At 51.4% G+C, this 15764-nt stretch overlaps 1 protein-coding gene across 1 annotated transcript; it reads left to right on the top strand.

The window, feature by feature from the left end:
- Positions 1 to 5192: 5192 nt before the first annotated feature.
- Positions 5193 to 13567, top strand: DUSP7 (dual specificity phosphatase 7). Its single transcript, XM_032698831.1, has 3 exons — positions 5193 to 5815; positions 8150 to 8578; positions 11121 to 13567. Exons 1-3 carry the CDS (start codon positions 5404 to 5406, stop codon positions 11426 to 11428), a joined length of 1149 nt encoding a protein of 382 aa, XP_032554722.1. The 5' UTR covers positions 5193 to 5403; the 3' UTR covers positions 11429 to 13567.
- Positions 13568 to 15764: the final 2197 nt, after the last annotated feature.

Genomic DNA, 15764 nt, shown 5'->3' on the forward strand with positions numbered 1-15764 from the left:
GAGAAAAAATGGCACCACCCCAGGACCTGAGATGCCGGTTCCATGCGCTTGTGGCTGCCTTGTGCTTCACAAGATGCTCCCTGAAGGTTTCTCCTCGTGGGGGTTCTTGCCCAGCCTTCATCCATCTGCTGTACTGGGGCAGTAGGGCAGAAGGTCTTTGCCAGGGCTCAGCACCCTCACAGGATGGAGCCCAAGGGAGACTTTTCCCTGAAGTGGGGCTGCGTTGGGAAGGGTGAATCTGTTCCCATGGCCGAGTTGGATGCCTGCAGTGTCAGAGCTGGTGCTCCACAGGGCTGGGTTGCCGCAGACAGGACACTTGGACCCTCCTGCTGAGCATTTGTGGGTGAAGGGCTTCGCCAGGCCAAAGTCATCTGACACTTTTCCCGGGGGTGGGTGAAGTTAATGAGTCCGGATTAGGCACTGCGGAGGCTGGGGAGCTGGATTTCTGCTGAATATATATGAAGGCAAATGTAAATTCTAAACTTTCTAGGGAGTATTTTTACCCTGGCTCAGTGTTAACATTGATAAAAATAGTCACAAATTAGTGCAGGAGTAGAAAGTAAAATTGGGGCTTTTTTTTTTTCCACTGTTAAAACCATGCATCTGTTCTCTACCAAGAGTTAACCTCTTACATGCATTAATGAAACATGGGGTAAACCATCAACAAGTGCCCTCTCCTGACAAAATAACTCCTACTTCAATTCAGTAATTAGGAAGAAAAACTGAAGTTAAACAAAAAGTCTTTTTTTTTTTTTTTTTTAAGATAGAAAAATGTGATTCAGTCCTAGAAATTCAGCACTGCAAGAGGATGTTAACATCACTCCAGCCCACCTGCCTGTTTCCCTAGCACCCAAACGCTTGCAAAGGTGATGGGAGGTGCCAGCCCCATTCTGCAGATGGGAAGAGTGCAGTACAGAAAATTGTGATTTCACTCAACGTCACAGAGTGATGGAGAAGCTGCCCTGCCCTGGCAGCCCACGCTACCTGAGCAAATTCCCAGCTGAAATTCTGCTCACACAACACTGCTTTGAGCTGCTAGTCCAACATTAAACTTCCAGGGAGGAGCTTCCTCTCTTAGTACTGATTGATATTTGGCCACAGGCATCTGAGACAGGTGAAGACTCCTGTTAGAAGGAGCTTAGTAGCTTTATGGATTGATATCTGGGCCACAAATCATACCTGATACCTCTTATTAGATGTAGCAAACAGCTGAGTGAGCAGTGAGAAGGTAAGTCCTGGGAAGGTTTAGCTGCTACAGCCCAGATTTGTTGTGGGAGAGGCTGCTTTCACAGCTGAGACTGGAAGGAAAATCCTTTTGGGGTGCAATGTTGTGGAGAAAGTGCATGTTAAAAAGAAAGAAAAGCTTTCCAGACATTCATTTTTAAGAAGAAGATGTGTGTTAACTTCTGACCAGCTTCTAATTAGCTTTACTCTTCAAATCCTTGGGAACCCCAGCCCTCACCTAAGCTGTAGGTACCCCACTGGGGGGTGTGTGTTCCCTTGGGGTGTGACACTTTCTGCCCTTTACTCATATTTTGGCTCCTCCCTTGGCTCAAAGTAGCGTCCATCACATCCTTGGGAGCGATGCCACCGCAGGGGGTGTCAGGGCCTGGCTTTGGGCAGACATCTGCTGACAATGCACTTCCCTTGTGTTCTGCCATGACTCATGGTCTTTGTTTCTAGAACATAAAAACATGGCCTGTGGGCTCTGCAGTCAGAGAACCTGGGAAAGGAGAGGTGGTGGTGATGGAAACGGGGAACCTGAGATGGCACCTGTGTTGGCATCACGGGAGATGGGGACAGATGGAGACAAAAGCAGTGTGAAGCCGAGCCAGCAAAATGTGGCCGTGGGCATGAGGAAGTTGCCTGGTCACTGTACTGGGCATCAAGTAGAAAGTCTGTTGGAGGAGAGAGTCTTTCCACAGCAGAAAAGCAACCAGAGGGATGCACACAACCTGCATTAGAAACCCAGGGCCAGTTGTGGTGGCACAGAACAGAGATGATGGCATCCCCAGGCTCCCCAGAGAAGCGGTCATGGCACCAAGCCTGCCAGAGCTCAAAAAGCATTTGACCAGTGCTCTCAGGAACATGGTGGGATTCTTGGGGTGCTCCTGTGCTCCTAGGAGTTGGACTTGATGATCCTTGTGGGTCTCTTCTGGCTCAGGATATACTATGATTCTAGGCATCCACGTGTAGAGGGGTTATTGCTTTGGGCTGTCCTTGTCACAAGCACTTGGGACTCTGGAGCTGAGCAGAAAGCTGCCCATTCATTTCTGGACATGTGCTGATCTTCTGCCTGTGAGCAAAGCCTCCTACAGAGTGAGACAAACACCACCAAGATCCCTGAGGCCCTGCCAGCCCAGCTGGGCTGAAGGAGGTGCTGATGCACCTGACCCCAGCCTGCATGCTATGTTTTGGGAAACCTCGCGGGATCGAGGTCCCTTCTTCTTGGGAGGGGACTCGAGGGAATGCCCAGGACTCTCTGTAGAGGAGAGATCTCTTCTCTGACGGGAGAACACCCCCGCTGGATGTCAGCCCCTGGAGGATGCAGAGCCTGGCAGGATGGTCCCTTTGGCTTTGGCTGAGGCGCACTTTGAGCGGCTGACTCCAGAGGGCAGCACGGCGACGGGCTGGCACCGACCGCTGCCCGTGCCCGCCGCCCGCCGCGCTGCCCGTGCCTGACGCGGGCTTGCAGGGGGGACCCACCAGCATGACCCCTACCCCTGAGGGCCCGGAGAAGGGAGAGGCGAGGGGAAGCTCTTCCTATGTCCCTCAGCTCCTGGCTGGGCAGGTAGAAGATGTCACACAGGCGTTAAGTGACGGTTTTTACTTTCGCCCTCGTCAGGGCGAAATCTGGTCTTGCCTCTGCAGGTGATGTGCCTGGAGCCTGTCCCGAAACTTGTGTGGTTGCTGATGCGACCGCAGAGTGGAGGTGAAACGTTTCTCCTTTGGTTTCACAGGACCGCACGCCGGCGGTTACACCTGCCTCCCTCGCACCACCAAAAACGAGTCCCCGTAAGATTTCTGGGCTGTTTTCAGCACAACAAAGACTTTAGACCCAGATTTAAGTTCTTTGCACAACCCGCTGCTGTTCCCCTTGTGAATTGAAGGTGCTTTGATAAACATTCTGAAAGGTCAGCTATTTTCACTGTGCCTGTGGCTTGCATAAGAACCTCAACATCCTCTGCTGCAAGAGCAGCGTTAGGAACTTCCTACTGCCACACTGAATCACAATAGCTTCCCACAGCAACCAGTGGTAAAAATAAACCAGGCAAAGGGGAAGTGGACAGCTTCTGCTGTTCCGCTTTCTCGGGCACACTTGAGTCACACAAAAAAGGCGATGTAGAACAAGGCGTTTATTTTGCTGATGCCAATGAAATCCATGAGCGGTTCAGAGCGTGGCCCCCCTGAAATCGCAGAGTGTTTTGCAATGAGATGCTCGTTGTGCTCAAAGTTAAGCATGTGCTCAAGTCTTGAGTCGGTATTTTCACTAGAATCCAGACTTAGGAATTAGACTAAAAGGAGGCAGGGACCTCAGCGCAGCTGAGTGCTGCCTTTGTGCTAAAGGCACGAGAATACAGCCTTCTTGGGATATTTGATGTCTTGAGGGTATATAACAGACCACTGAGGAGACAGTGGCTCCGTAATGGTTTCAGTTCTAGATTTTGGCTTTAAGAAGAGCAGATTTTGACTGGATAAAAAGCATCTTCAAATACAATTCAATTTGAAATTTTGCCTTGAGACAATGTCATTTGGACAGCACCGTTTTAAATGATACTACAACTAAGATTCTGTGTGTGTGCACGTGTTTGTTTGTGTGAGGGGGAGTGTTTTAAGAGCAATATCTCTCCTCTTACACAAGTTACAGCCCAGATCTTGACATTCAGCCAACTGAGAAAAAAACCCTTTTGAGACCTAGTCAGGTTGCTGAGCCTGAGAATCTGCTGGTGAGACAGACTCTGACTCTTCCCTTTGTAACAGTGTTGGCTAAGAAAGTTTACAGTAAGTCGCTAAAGACATGAAAACTTCGAGGGGAAAGAAGGAATGGCTCATCTGTCCCAGACCAGGGAGAAGGAACAGTTCCCCCTCCCACTCATGCCCACGAGAGTTTGGAAAGCAAGGGATTGTAGGATAACCCAGGCGACAAGGGACCACAGGAGGGCTCCAGTCAAACCTCCTGCTGAAAGCTGGGTCAGCCCTGAGGTCAGCCCAGGTTACTTGGGGATTTGCCGAGCTGGAACTCGGCATGGATGGAGATTGCGCAACCTCTCTGAGCAACCCACCCGTGTTTGACTGTCTGCATGGTGAAAATAGATTGCAGTAGAAGTGGCTCATACAGAACCACGTTTTTAATGTCATCCTGCTCATTAAAAAGAGAAAGATCAAATCTATTTTGTAACAGGAACAGTTTGTGTGGGGCACAGAAAACTTCTGGTACCAGAGGACTGATTCACACGAAAAGGCACGTAAAAAGATGGAAGGAAACCAAAGGATGCCTCCAGTTACATTCCTGTCCTGAAATTTCAGTCTTGCAGCACAAAACGTTTGTATTTATAGCAGTGGATACCAGCAGGGAAGATACTCTAAAAATAAACAGGGATGAACGGATAAAATAATATATTTTCGGATAAAATTATTTGTTTTGAAGCTCATCCTGAGAACGAAAGGGAATGCGGAAGCTTAATGAGTCCCAGTGGGTTTTATTTTGGAACTGTGCGCCGCTGTCAAAGACCGAGGGAGGGCTCGGCACGACCCACTCAAAACCCAGGAGGGCCTCCACGCCCGCCGGCCCGTGGACCGGGTCACCTCACCCCCCGAAGTTTTTGTTAAACTCCAGCCCGCAATCCAGCGGAGGTGAGCGCGGGCAGCCCCGGCGGGACCCGCTGTGTCCGTCGGCGGCACCGCCGCCCCCTTCCCGCGCTCGGCCCCCGCCGCCGCCCCGCCCCTGCCCCTGTGTGGCCACGCCCATGCCCAAATATGGCTGCCCCGCTGCCCAAGGCCGCGTCTCATTGGCTCTGGGGGCGTGTCGGGGGCGGGGCCTCGCGGGCGGGGGCGGGGCCGCCCCGCCCTGTGCGTGTGCGCGGTGCCGCCCGCGCCGCTCCGGCCGCTGCGGGCGGGGCTGAGCCGCCCGGCCCCGCCGCCGCCCCGCCTCCCGAGGCATGACACGCCGAGCCGCCGGCGAAGCCCCGCTTTAATTGAGGCCGCCGGGATGGGGCGCAGCGCGTAGGGCAGAGCGGGGGCCGCCGCGCTCCGGGCCGCAGCAGCGCGCACCCCACGGCCGTGCCGAGCGGAGCCGCGTCCGGCGCAGCGCAAGGACCGACCGGCGGGAGCGGGGGCCGCGTCCGGACGCCGCGTGGGTGGCCGGTGGGGCCGGGCGCTTGGCGGCCGCCGCTGCCGAGCCCCATGAAAACGCAGGTCTGGGGGAGCTCCCCGCGGGCGCCCATGGCTGCGGCGATGCCGTGCAAGAGCGCGGAGTGGCTGCAGGAGGAGCTGGAGTCGGGCGGCGGCCGCTCGCTGCTGCTGCTCGACTGCCGCCCCCACGAGCTCTTCGAGAGCTCGCACATCGAGACGGCCATCAACCTGGCCATCCCCGGGCTCATGCTGCGCCGCCTCAAGAAGGGCAACCTGCCCATCCGCTCCATCATCCCCAACCACGAGGACAAGGAGCGCTTCGTCAAGCGCTGCAAGGCCGACACCGTGCTGCTCTACGACGAGGCCACCGCCGACTGGCAGGACAGCGGCGCCGCCACCTCCGTCCTGGGGCTCTTGCTCCAGAAGCTGCGCGATGACGGCTGCAAAGCCTATTACCTGAAAGGTGAGGTGCCCCCCGCCCTTCCTCCCGCCGCGTCCCGCTCCCGCAGCCCTTGTCCGCGTCCCGCTCCTGCAGCCCCTGACCGGCCGCTGTATCCCCGGCGCCCATCCCCTAGCCGGCCGGAGGCGGCTGGATTGTTTTGCTTCCTCCCCTCACCCCCTGTGCCTGATTTATTTTTATTTTTCTGTATGTATTTTTTTTCCCCTCTCCTATGCATCCCGCTTTAATCCCCCGCACAAAATGGTCGCAGGTTGGAAGCAGTCGGGAGCGCCCCGTTTCTTCCTGCGTCGCCTCCCCGGCAGTGGCGGGAGAAACCCCCCAGCCCCGCCGCCAGGACGGCCCCTCCGGCGCTACCCCGTCCCAAGCCGACCCCGGCCGGGCAGCGCCGGGGAGCCCCTCGCCTGCGCTCCCCCGAGAGAGCCTTTCGGGGGCTCTCCTGCGGAAGGGATGGCCGGATTTGCGGGGGGGCAGGAGAGCCCTCTCATATTATTTACCTCTCCCCCGTCTCCGAAAAGCCAGCGCTTGGGTTTTCCTCCCCCTTTCCTAGGCAGCGCCGGCGGGTTTGGGAAGGGGCAGCCCGGCTGCTCCCCCGGGGCAGGGCGATGGGGAGCGCGGAGCTGCGCTGCGGGGGAGCCGAGCCCCGCACCGCGCACATGCCCCTTCCTGAGGGACTGACGGTGGTTTGGGGACTTCGTGCTTGGGGGTTTTTTTTGGTTTGTGGTTTTTGTTTGGGTTTTGGTTTTTTCTTTTTTTTTTTTTTTTGGCGATTTTGAAAAATCTCAGCGGGCTGAGCAGAGCCCACAGCTGGGCTGCTGGGACCCTTCTCGCATCCTCCCAGTGCTCCCAGTCCGGTCGCTGGGTGGCGGGTTTGAGGCAGGAATAACAGGAGAGCGGAGGAGTGTGTGTGTGTGTGTGGGAGAGCGGTCAAGAAAGTTGCCACTTGCGGCTCTTTAAAAAACACTGCTGCTCCGTGATAGACCCTTTTTGGGGAGCCAGGGGAGTCCCTGGTAACGGGTTGGGGTGGCAGTGGAACAGGCAGGTATTTGGGGACCAGCTCATAGGGCTGCACTGCCCACACAGTCCTGCTTTAAAAACATGGAGAGGGGGCAAGCACAGGGATTGATCCCGTTCCCCCCTCGATCCTCCCATCCCTGCCCGTGCCGGTGGGCGAGTCCCCCATCCCATCATCCCATCCCGTTTTGGGGTTTCCCATGGGCTCCGTTGATCCCTCGCTTTGTATTCCTGTTTCTCTCCCCGTCGTTCCTCATCCCTAGGCAGGAAGGAGCGGCTTTGAAGTTACTCCTAAGCTCTCCCTGATGGGCAGGGGAGGAGCTGAGCCCCTTTCTCTGCCTTTTTCCGGGAGCCTCGGTGGGAAATGTTTCCAATTAAAATTCCAAAATGGCTCCTCGGCGCTGTCTGGCGGCGCGGGGGGAGGAAGAGGGCGAGGACGAGCCTTTTTCATGAATGGATGTGGCAGGAGCTGTCTGTCCTGCTCAGTGACCCCGCCACAACCGCCGAACCCGCTAACGAAGTTTCCAGGAGCCTTTTCTAATTAAACCATTTGTCAGTGTCAGATCCCGATGGCTGAGCTCCGGTTTAATATTGCCTGGAAAGGAGGTAGATCGGCGGTGGGGTTTTTGCTTCCCTACCTCTGCCTTCCTTCCCAAGCCGCTGAGCCGAGGAGCCAGAGAAAAGGACTTAAGGGAAGATATGTAGAGTCCCATCCCTCCGCACTCCTGATGTGGTTTGGGTGAAGAACAAACCTGTGACACTGCCCTGTCACAAAACGTGTTTGTTGTGATAAAATAGCTGTGAGGATCACTCTTTGGCAAAACTTTAGGGTCTTTTTTTCTGTGTGAAGATGTATTCTTTCATTGGGGCTTGGTGGTTGTTCTTGATTTATCTTTTCAGACACAGATACTTTTGTGCTTTCCTATCTAGGTGGCACAGTAGCTCTTGCCTAAACTGCCCCAGACCCGTATTTTGAGAAACTAAACAAGGCAAGATTGTCTCTTGACACTGATTTTATTTTTGGATGTTTGTTTCTTTCGTGGTTGAGATTTGGCCCGTATTTATCACCAGCAATATCAAACTTTGTAAGAAACACTCTTTGGTTTCTTGAGACCAGTTTGCTCAGTAGCAGTTTGCCCAGGGAAGATGAGGGAGCAGGGGAATGCCTTTCTTGGTGTGAAGTTGAAGGGATACCAACTTTTTGCTGGCAGAGACTTTCAAAGTGACATGCACATGTGTACAGGTAGAAGAATTTCCCATTCTGAAGAATAAAACATCTTTTTCTCTCTGTCTCTCCCCTTCCCTCTCTCCTTTCCCTCTTCCCAGGTGGCTTTAACAAGTTTCAGACCGAATATTCTGAGCACTGCGAGACGAACCTCGACAGCTCCTCGCCCAGCAACTCTCCCCCAGCGTCGGTCCTTGGCTTGGGAGGGCTGCGGATAAGTTCCGACTGCTCGGATGGCGAATCCGACAGGGAACCCAGCAGTGCCACAGAGTCAGACGGGAGTCCCATCCCTAACAATCAGCCTGCCTTTCCGGTCCAGATCCTACCTTACCTGTACCTGGGCTGTGCCAAAGATTCGACCAACTTGGACGTCCTGGGCAAATACGGCATTAAATACATCCTGAATGTGACTCCTAACCTGCCAAACATGTTTGAGCATGACGGGGAGTTCAAGTACAAGCAGATCCCCATCTCAGATCACTGGAGCCAGAACCTCTCGCAGTTCTTTCCCGAGGCCATTGCTTTCATTGGTAGGTAGTTGGCAAAACATCTCTTTTCACACTCACCGCTTGGGAATGTGGTGTGCCGCTTCCCAGGGCTGTTGCTCATCCCCAGCCTCACCTCTCCAGGGCACGGCATCGGCACCAGCAGCAGCTTAGCAGCTGAGTGTCGTGCTGCCAAGGTGGCACTTCTGATGTGTGTCACCCTGGCTGGGTTCAGGGAGGCCTCCCCTTCCCAAATTCAGCCCTCTTGCAGCACCTCAGCTGAGTTACCTGCAAGTGGTCGGACCGGCCCCGCTGCCTCTTGCCCTTGTATGGGGATTTCCACTTGAGAGAAGTGGCTGAACCCAGGCACTGGGGAGCTCCTTTGCCTGCTTTGCTTCGAGGAATGAGTGTTGATGGGAGTTGCATTAATGTGACTGGTGCCAGCGATTCCTTAGCCCCAAGTGTGGTTAAAAGTGTGTGTGTGTTTTCCCAAGGGGATTTGCTAGTCTAGTTGGGATCCTGCTGTAAGTCACCCTAGCATAACTAACTCCTTGTATGGATACTTCTCCTAAGGTAAGTGTCAACACAATGAGTTAGTGATTATAATTGTACTGCAGAGCTCAGATAGAAAAGCTGCTCTGCAGACAGCCCCCGAGACAGCTTTGGCTGGTGAGGGGGGGTGGTGCAGGGAGGCAGATCTCTTCTCTCAGGCTGGTCTTGACTTTGAAAATTGCTTCTTATTCTCTGGGAAGTGTGTGTCAGGCTGATACACCTCCAGCCTGACCTGTGCTGTTTGCTTGTGACAGTCATTGGTCTAATCAGTTCTGTTTTAGGGGTGTGAATGGCACAGGTAGTAATACCCCCATTAACTATTAAAAGCCCCATGGATTCGTATCTGATTGAAAGCACTGATATAGATAAAGGAGAAGGGGGACCTTTACCTTCAGACTGAAACCTGTGCAGCCCATTTCAGTGCTGCTTTGTTGCCCTGGTTTCAGACCCGAGTGCTTGTGCTTGCTGTACCATAAGGCCTGAAATGGGGCAGAGCATTAGTAGATCCTTGGCTGCTCTTCAGCCTTCGGAAGCCCGGTTCCCACATGCTCTCCTTTGCCCCCAGCTTCTGACCTCTGGTAATATGGTTGTGGTCAGAAGCAGCTGCTTCAGTGTGGCAACAGGGACCCGTCTGATGTCCCGTCCGCACTTCCTGCGCTGAGCGTGGTGTGAAACGTCAGGGGTGAGGTACCGGGTTCCTGCTGACATGTGGCATTTGGGATCCCTCTGAGCCAGTCAGTCCCTGTCTCTGTGCACACCGAGCTTGTGCTTTCCAGTTAATGACAGGAAATGGAGGATTACCTCACTCTAAAATCAAACACCAAGAAATGCTGTGCAGGTGAGATGAAAGCCGAAAATGTCTGGAAAAATGTTGAATGAGAGAGCCTGTGAGGAGGGCTGGGTACACTGGGGGGTGACTGCCCACCATCCTGGAAATTCTTGCCCAGTTTTGGAGGCTGGGCAGAAATTCTGTTGTGGCTTGAGTCTGGATTTTGTTTTGCCTACATCTTCCTTGCCCTTCCCTGCACTTGTGGTGCCAGAGTGTCTCTTACCTCTGGCTTCTCCCGAGGATCCTTTTTCTCCTGCCACCTTCTGCATCCCCGCCAAGCTCTCAGTGAAATGACTGACTTCAAATAGGGCTGCCCAGAAGTAAGCAGTGCTGGGTACTTGCGTGCATTCAGTGCTCTCAGTGGCGTGTCCCTCTTTCAGCACTAAGATGTCAATTCATAAAGGGATCACGCTGTTCCGGCTGTGCGAGAGACAATGAGTGTGTGTGTGCTTTTCAGTCGGTGGCAAGGGAGGGGAAATTTCGCCGCTGTTCTCTCGCCATTTTTTGGTCCAGCCTGCATTCCTGCTTCCCGCTACCATTCATCCTGAGAGTCTCCTCCAACACAAGCGTTTGTTTGTAGTGAAGTGCATTTCTGTCGATCCTAAAGAACAGTTTCACAATAAGGGAAGTTCCTGCACTTCAGACTCTTGCTTAAATTGGCATCAACTACGTTCATGTAACTTTCTAGTGGAAGGAGGACAAGAACAGCAGAAGAGAATAATAGCTCATGTCCTGCTGGGCTGCAGCCTTGCACTGAGTGCACAGCCTTCCCCAGTTAGTTGGTGCTGAGGTGGGTGTGCTGTGCCCAACCACCAGCATCTCCCTGGAGCTGTTGTCTCCAGCTCCATCTGCCTCCTGTGGGTTACTCCAGCTCTCTGAATAGAGGACACCGATGCTCTCTAGGCGAGGGATGTGTTGCTAGACTTGATTCATACTTCTCAAGCATGTGAGATGCTTGGCCTTGTTGGGGATGTGCAGCTTTGCCATGCTAAACAATAGATATTCCTGAGTGGGAATATCTTAGGAGCCCTGTGGGAAGAGATGTGGGTGTCAAAGGGACATGAGATGGTGTCAGTAGGAGCAGGGGATCCAGTTCTGGCAGTCATCCTGGTCCTAGGAGCTTGCAGCTGCCACCTGGCCCTGCTCCAAAGCTGTGCATTTTTGGTGCAGAATAATAGACTCCCCCTTCCCCTTGTCTTGTTTCAGATGAGGCCCGTTCCAAGAAGTGTGGGATCCTTGTTCACTGCCTCGCTGGCATCAGCCGGTCCGTAACAGTCACTGTTGCCTACTTGATGCAAAAACTCAACTTGTCCCTGAACGATGCCTATGACTTTGTGAAAAGGAAAAAATCCAACATTTCCCCAAACTTTAACTTCATGGGCCAACTCCTGGACTTTGAGAGGACTCTGGGACTCAACAGCCCTTGTGACAACCGCTCGCCCAGTGAACAGCTCTACTTCACCACCCCCACCAACCACAACCTGTTTCAGCTGAACACCCTGGAGTCCACATGAAGAGGACGCTGCCTGGTCGGGAACTCGAGCATCGAATCGCTTCTCTTGAGCATTTCAACTCTTACGAAAATATCTGTCTTGCCAGGCAGCTCTGGAAGGAGTAGCTTCTCTGGGCAGAGGTGCCTGATCGCTGCTTTAGGAAGGCTAATGCCGTTCACTAGTATCCTGATCCAAGTGGTTCCAAGAGGTAGTGTTTTTACAGGGGGTTATTTAATACGGGCGATGTTACAGCATTTTGAACGCAGCTGTCACCGGCAATAACCGCTTTCCTGGGTGCATTGGGACTGTCAGAACACGCACACGTGTGAAGAGCTACCAGGGGTTAGCTTGCTGTGGAAAATAAGGAGATTTATGCACTTGGAAACCGTGAACAAAAGGTGTTGGGCCAAGACTGTTTTAAAACCCAAGTTTACTTTTTTTTGGTTTAAAAAAAACAAACAAAAAAAAGGTAGATCTTACTTGAGCTTTGGGTTCAAACTCTTTTAAAATATGTAAGTTCCTGACTGTTTGTACAGACGAGGTTGCAAAACCAGTATTTTATTCTGTCTCTTGTTTGATCATTTATTTTTTTTTTTTAATCAAATGTTTATATTGACCAAATGCATTTTGCACACTTTGTGAAGCCTTGGTATGTCCTGGCATATTACTGGGTACTCCAGAGAGAGATACATGCTGCTGCTGTCGTTGTTAGCATCTAGTAGGAAGCTTTGTTATGTGTGAAGGCCAGTTGGGCTTAAACGCAACCCCTTCACCACTCCTGCACTCACAATCACAAACTCTGCACTGATTCAGCCAAGGTGACTAAGCCGCAAGCTTTCTCTTTTTTTTTTTTTTTTTTTTTTTTTTTTAAATGCCACCCCTGCCAAAAAAAAACACTGTTTGCTATTGCCAGAGGTAAAACTCTTGTAGCCTCCAGAGTTGGTAGAAGCATGTCTGAGCCCGGCTTCATTCTCTGCTGCCTGTTGACTGACTTAACGTCATCCAGCTGGCCCGAAACCATCCCAGCTTCCCGAGCACTGAAGGTAGTTGCGATGCTGGCGTTTCTTGTGCACACTCAATTCTTTCCCATGTGTGCGGGGTGGAGGGGGAACGCAGCGAGCGCCCGGAGCAGAGCCAGGATCGCGTAGCGGGACGGGACTGAATCGTCACGCACGGAGCGTGCGAGGGGCGCGAAGAGATGTGCAAGTGAGGAGGAGAGCGTTGTAACAGAGAATTTTTATATATATATATATATATATGAATATATATATTAACTGGCAAATTCTGAGATGATTGGAGCTTTCAACAGAGGTTCTGATTATTATTTTTTTTTTTTTTTCCTTCTTCCTCTTTTGAATAACTTTATGCCGTGCCTTCTATTCTGAGAAGACTTGTATGTATTTCTGGCTAGTGTTTGGCAAACTCCTTATACCAAGCTGGGAGGGGAGGAAGTGGTAATAATTTCTGGGAGGAGGGCAGAATGGATTTGGAGATTTCTTTATTGGCTGCAATGTAGTCCCTCCTTTCTCCCCCCCTCCCTGTCCACTTTAACTCTCATATAACTGAAAGAAAACAAAAAAAGCCACGGATTTTTTCTAAATATCCAGTTTTTTGTACTTTTTTCAAGAAAATGAAAAAAATAATTAAAAAAATCTCCATCTGGAGGAATGTTTGACGCTGTCACATCCTGAAACTGTTCTTTTTGTTACAAGATGTTATCAGAATGTTGGAATGAGCTTCTGTTTCTTGTTTTCTGGTTGTTTTTTGTTTGTTTGTTGGGTTTTGTTTGCCACAATGTTGGGATCGTGGGTCATTGGAAGGGAGAATGGGCGTACGGTTGCGAGTGAGAAAATTGGGAATATCCTAATTGCATCTTACCTCATGGAGGAATTTATTTTTTCAGGGATTTTTTGACAGTGCATCTGTATTGTGTTACAGCTAAGCTGGTTTGTAAAGGCTTCCTGTGCTGTTAGTGGTCTTTCTTTCTTTAAAGGAAAAAAATAAGATGCATCTTTCTGATTAGTACAAATGAGAGCTTGTTAGTGAGGAATGGTTCTGATTTCTGAGTTATGAAGGAAAATTAGTGACCCTATATATACTGATCCAATATTGGGACTTTGTTTATATTGCAAATAAATATTATTTTTTCTTTAAAAATGATGTTTGTGTCAGATGCTTGTCTAGCCTCTGCCCATATAAGGGCATGCTGCTCTTATTCGTTTTTATGGTCAATTAGTATTCTTCTGTGACCATGAAGAGCATTTGCTGGGCAGTGTTCAAGTGTGGTGTTTGGTTTCATGCACAGCTTAATTTTTAAGACCTGTGGTAAAATGGAGAGGGGGAGGTGGGAGGGCGAGGAGAGGGATAAGGGGGTATTGGATAAACCAGAGAACAAAGAACAGCTTGAGAATGGGACTGGCTTTGACCCCAGCCATTCCTCTGCGCCAAAAATAAATAGATAAACTAAAGACACTTTTGTTTGCCGTTTAAGCGTGGCCTACAAAGGCATGGCAAAGCCTTGCCCACAACTGTTGTGTTAGCAGACTGTGTTTTGGTAGGAAAGCAAGAAGTTGTGGCCTTGTGGGCAGCCACCTGATGACTTATCCTGGGTCTCTCGGAGAGCAGGAGCCCCCTCCTGCATCCTTGGGGGAAAGGGGGTGCAGTGTGGGTTGCACATGGGCTGTGCTGTCCCCCTGTGCTCCCCAGGTGCAGTTTGTGGGAAATCTGGAGTGGCTGATGAGGGTGTTTTAGGGTGAAACGTGGCTCTGAGTGCAGCCCAGCTAAGGGAGCTGTGGCTCCCCACGACTCTGCTTGTAGCTGGGTAGGGCTGGGTTCCCCCCTACCCCTTGTTTTAACCTAAATGACAAGAAATTAAATGGCTATCTATTCAGTTGTTCAGTTCCTCAAAGTGAGTATATGTGTCACCTTGTTCTTCTAATCCTAGGGCCTGAGCACCAGAGACCAGGTAGCTTAATTCCCGAAACAGCTCAGGCTGGTGAGTGCAGAGGGGAGATAGAGGCTGAAGCAGGAGCCCAGGGAGTGTGTGTGTGTCTGTGTGTGTGTGTGCATGAGTTTGTTTACTCCTTAACTGCATGATGGGGAATCTATTTATTGATTTAGAGGTCTGTTTGTGGCTAAACAAATGAAAATCTACCTGGTATGAAGGGAAAAAAAGACTTCTAGGTTTTACCTTGTAATTACGTGGTAGAATACCTCTTGAGGAAGATAGGAAACCATGCTGGAGGCTGTGCACTGGTGTGCAGAATAGCTTGTCAGGTGTATGGCTATATTTGCTTCCATCTAATTTCCTCTTAGGATTTTCTGCTAAGGTGTGGAGTAGGATATTAGCAGTTAGCATTAGCTCTGTAAGCTCATTTGTGTGGTAGCTGAGTTGTGGCTGGCTGGAACAGCACAGCTGCTGTTTTGCCATGGCTTTGGAGGAAGGGCTGGTGTGCAGGCAGCTGCCAGGCTGCTCCTCTGGCAGCTCCCTGGGGTACCTGATCCTGGGAGATGCAAACCTACCTTGAGTGTCCCAGCACTGCGGCACTCAAAAGCCCTGTTGCCAAAGGAAGGAGATGACTTGTCTGAAAATCATCCTGCCACCTGCAAGTGCTCTTTCCTCCAAGACCCAAAGGAGCCTTTTCCGAGCTTCCTGGCCTCAACAGCAGGGAGCAGCCAGCCTGGCTGGTCTTCAGGCATCAGTGTTTTACAAATGTCTTGCACCGTGCTTCTTGGCTCAGAGGGGTTTCCTTGGAGACCTGATGTCCTGTTATTTAGTGAGGGGAAGAGAACTGACACCAGGCAAGGGGCAATGCTGGAAAAATAGTTACAGAGGGAAAAGAGAACGTGGGGTCTGTCTACACTCCCTTGCAGAGGCAGGCACGAGCATGGCTGAGCGTAGGAGCACGGGCTGAGTGAGAAAGCTGGTTATGTTCAGAGCAGTGGAATTTGGCAAGGAGATACAGCTTCCCACACGCAGCAGGGAGAAGCTCCTCGGTTAACCCATTGATTCCAGATGAGCTGCTTGTAAGATGCTCTGTGGTGTTCTACTCTACAAAACCAGGTAATCTCCTGTTTGGGCACAGAGATCTGCTGTGCCTGGGTTTTCACTTGTGATGCCACAAGTCCTCAGGCAATACAAATGTGAAGTTATCTTTTTTTCCCAATTAATGACTTTGTCTTAACTCCTCATTTGAACAGTTAGAGAGACCACAGGGCCTAGATGCTTTAAAAAAGTTTCTCCGTCCTTTTCAAGTCATGGCAAAAGCCCAAAGCTCTAAGCACAGAGCTCAACTTCTGCAATTCCCCATCGGGAAGCCCAGCATCAAGAGCTCTGTGAGCTTGGGGAAGGGACTTT

Source organism: Chiroxiphia lanceolata, chromosome 11 (assembly GCF_009829145.1).
Source record: "Chiroxiphia lanceolata isolate bChiLan1 chromosome 11, bChiLan1.pri, whole genome shotgun sequence".
In the NCBI taxonomy this organism is placed as follows: Eukaryota; Metazoa; Chordata; class Aves; order Passeriformes; family Pipridae; genus Chiroxiphia; species Chiroxiphia lanceolata.

Coding starts and splice junctions, on each gene's coding strand:
- DUSP7 (XM_032698831.1), top strand. CDS start 5,404: ATGAAAACGCAGGTCTGGGGGAGCTCCCCGCGGGCGCCCATGGCTGCG. Junction 5,816..8,149: donor CAAAGCCTATTACCTGAAAG/GTGAGGTGCCCC, acceptor CCCTCTTCCCAG/GTGGCTTTAACAAGTTTCAG. Junction 8,579..11,120: donor CGAGGCCATTGCTTTCATTG/GTAGGTAGTTGG, acceptor GTCTTGTTTCAG/ATGAGGCCCGTTCCAAGAAG.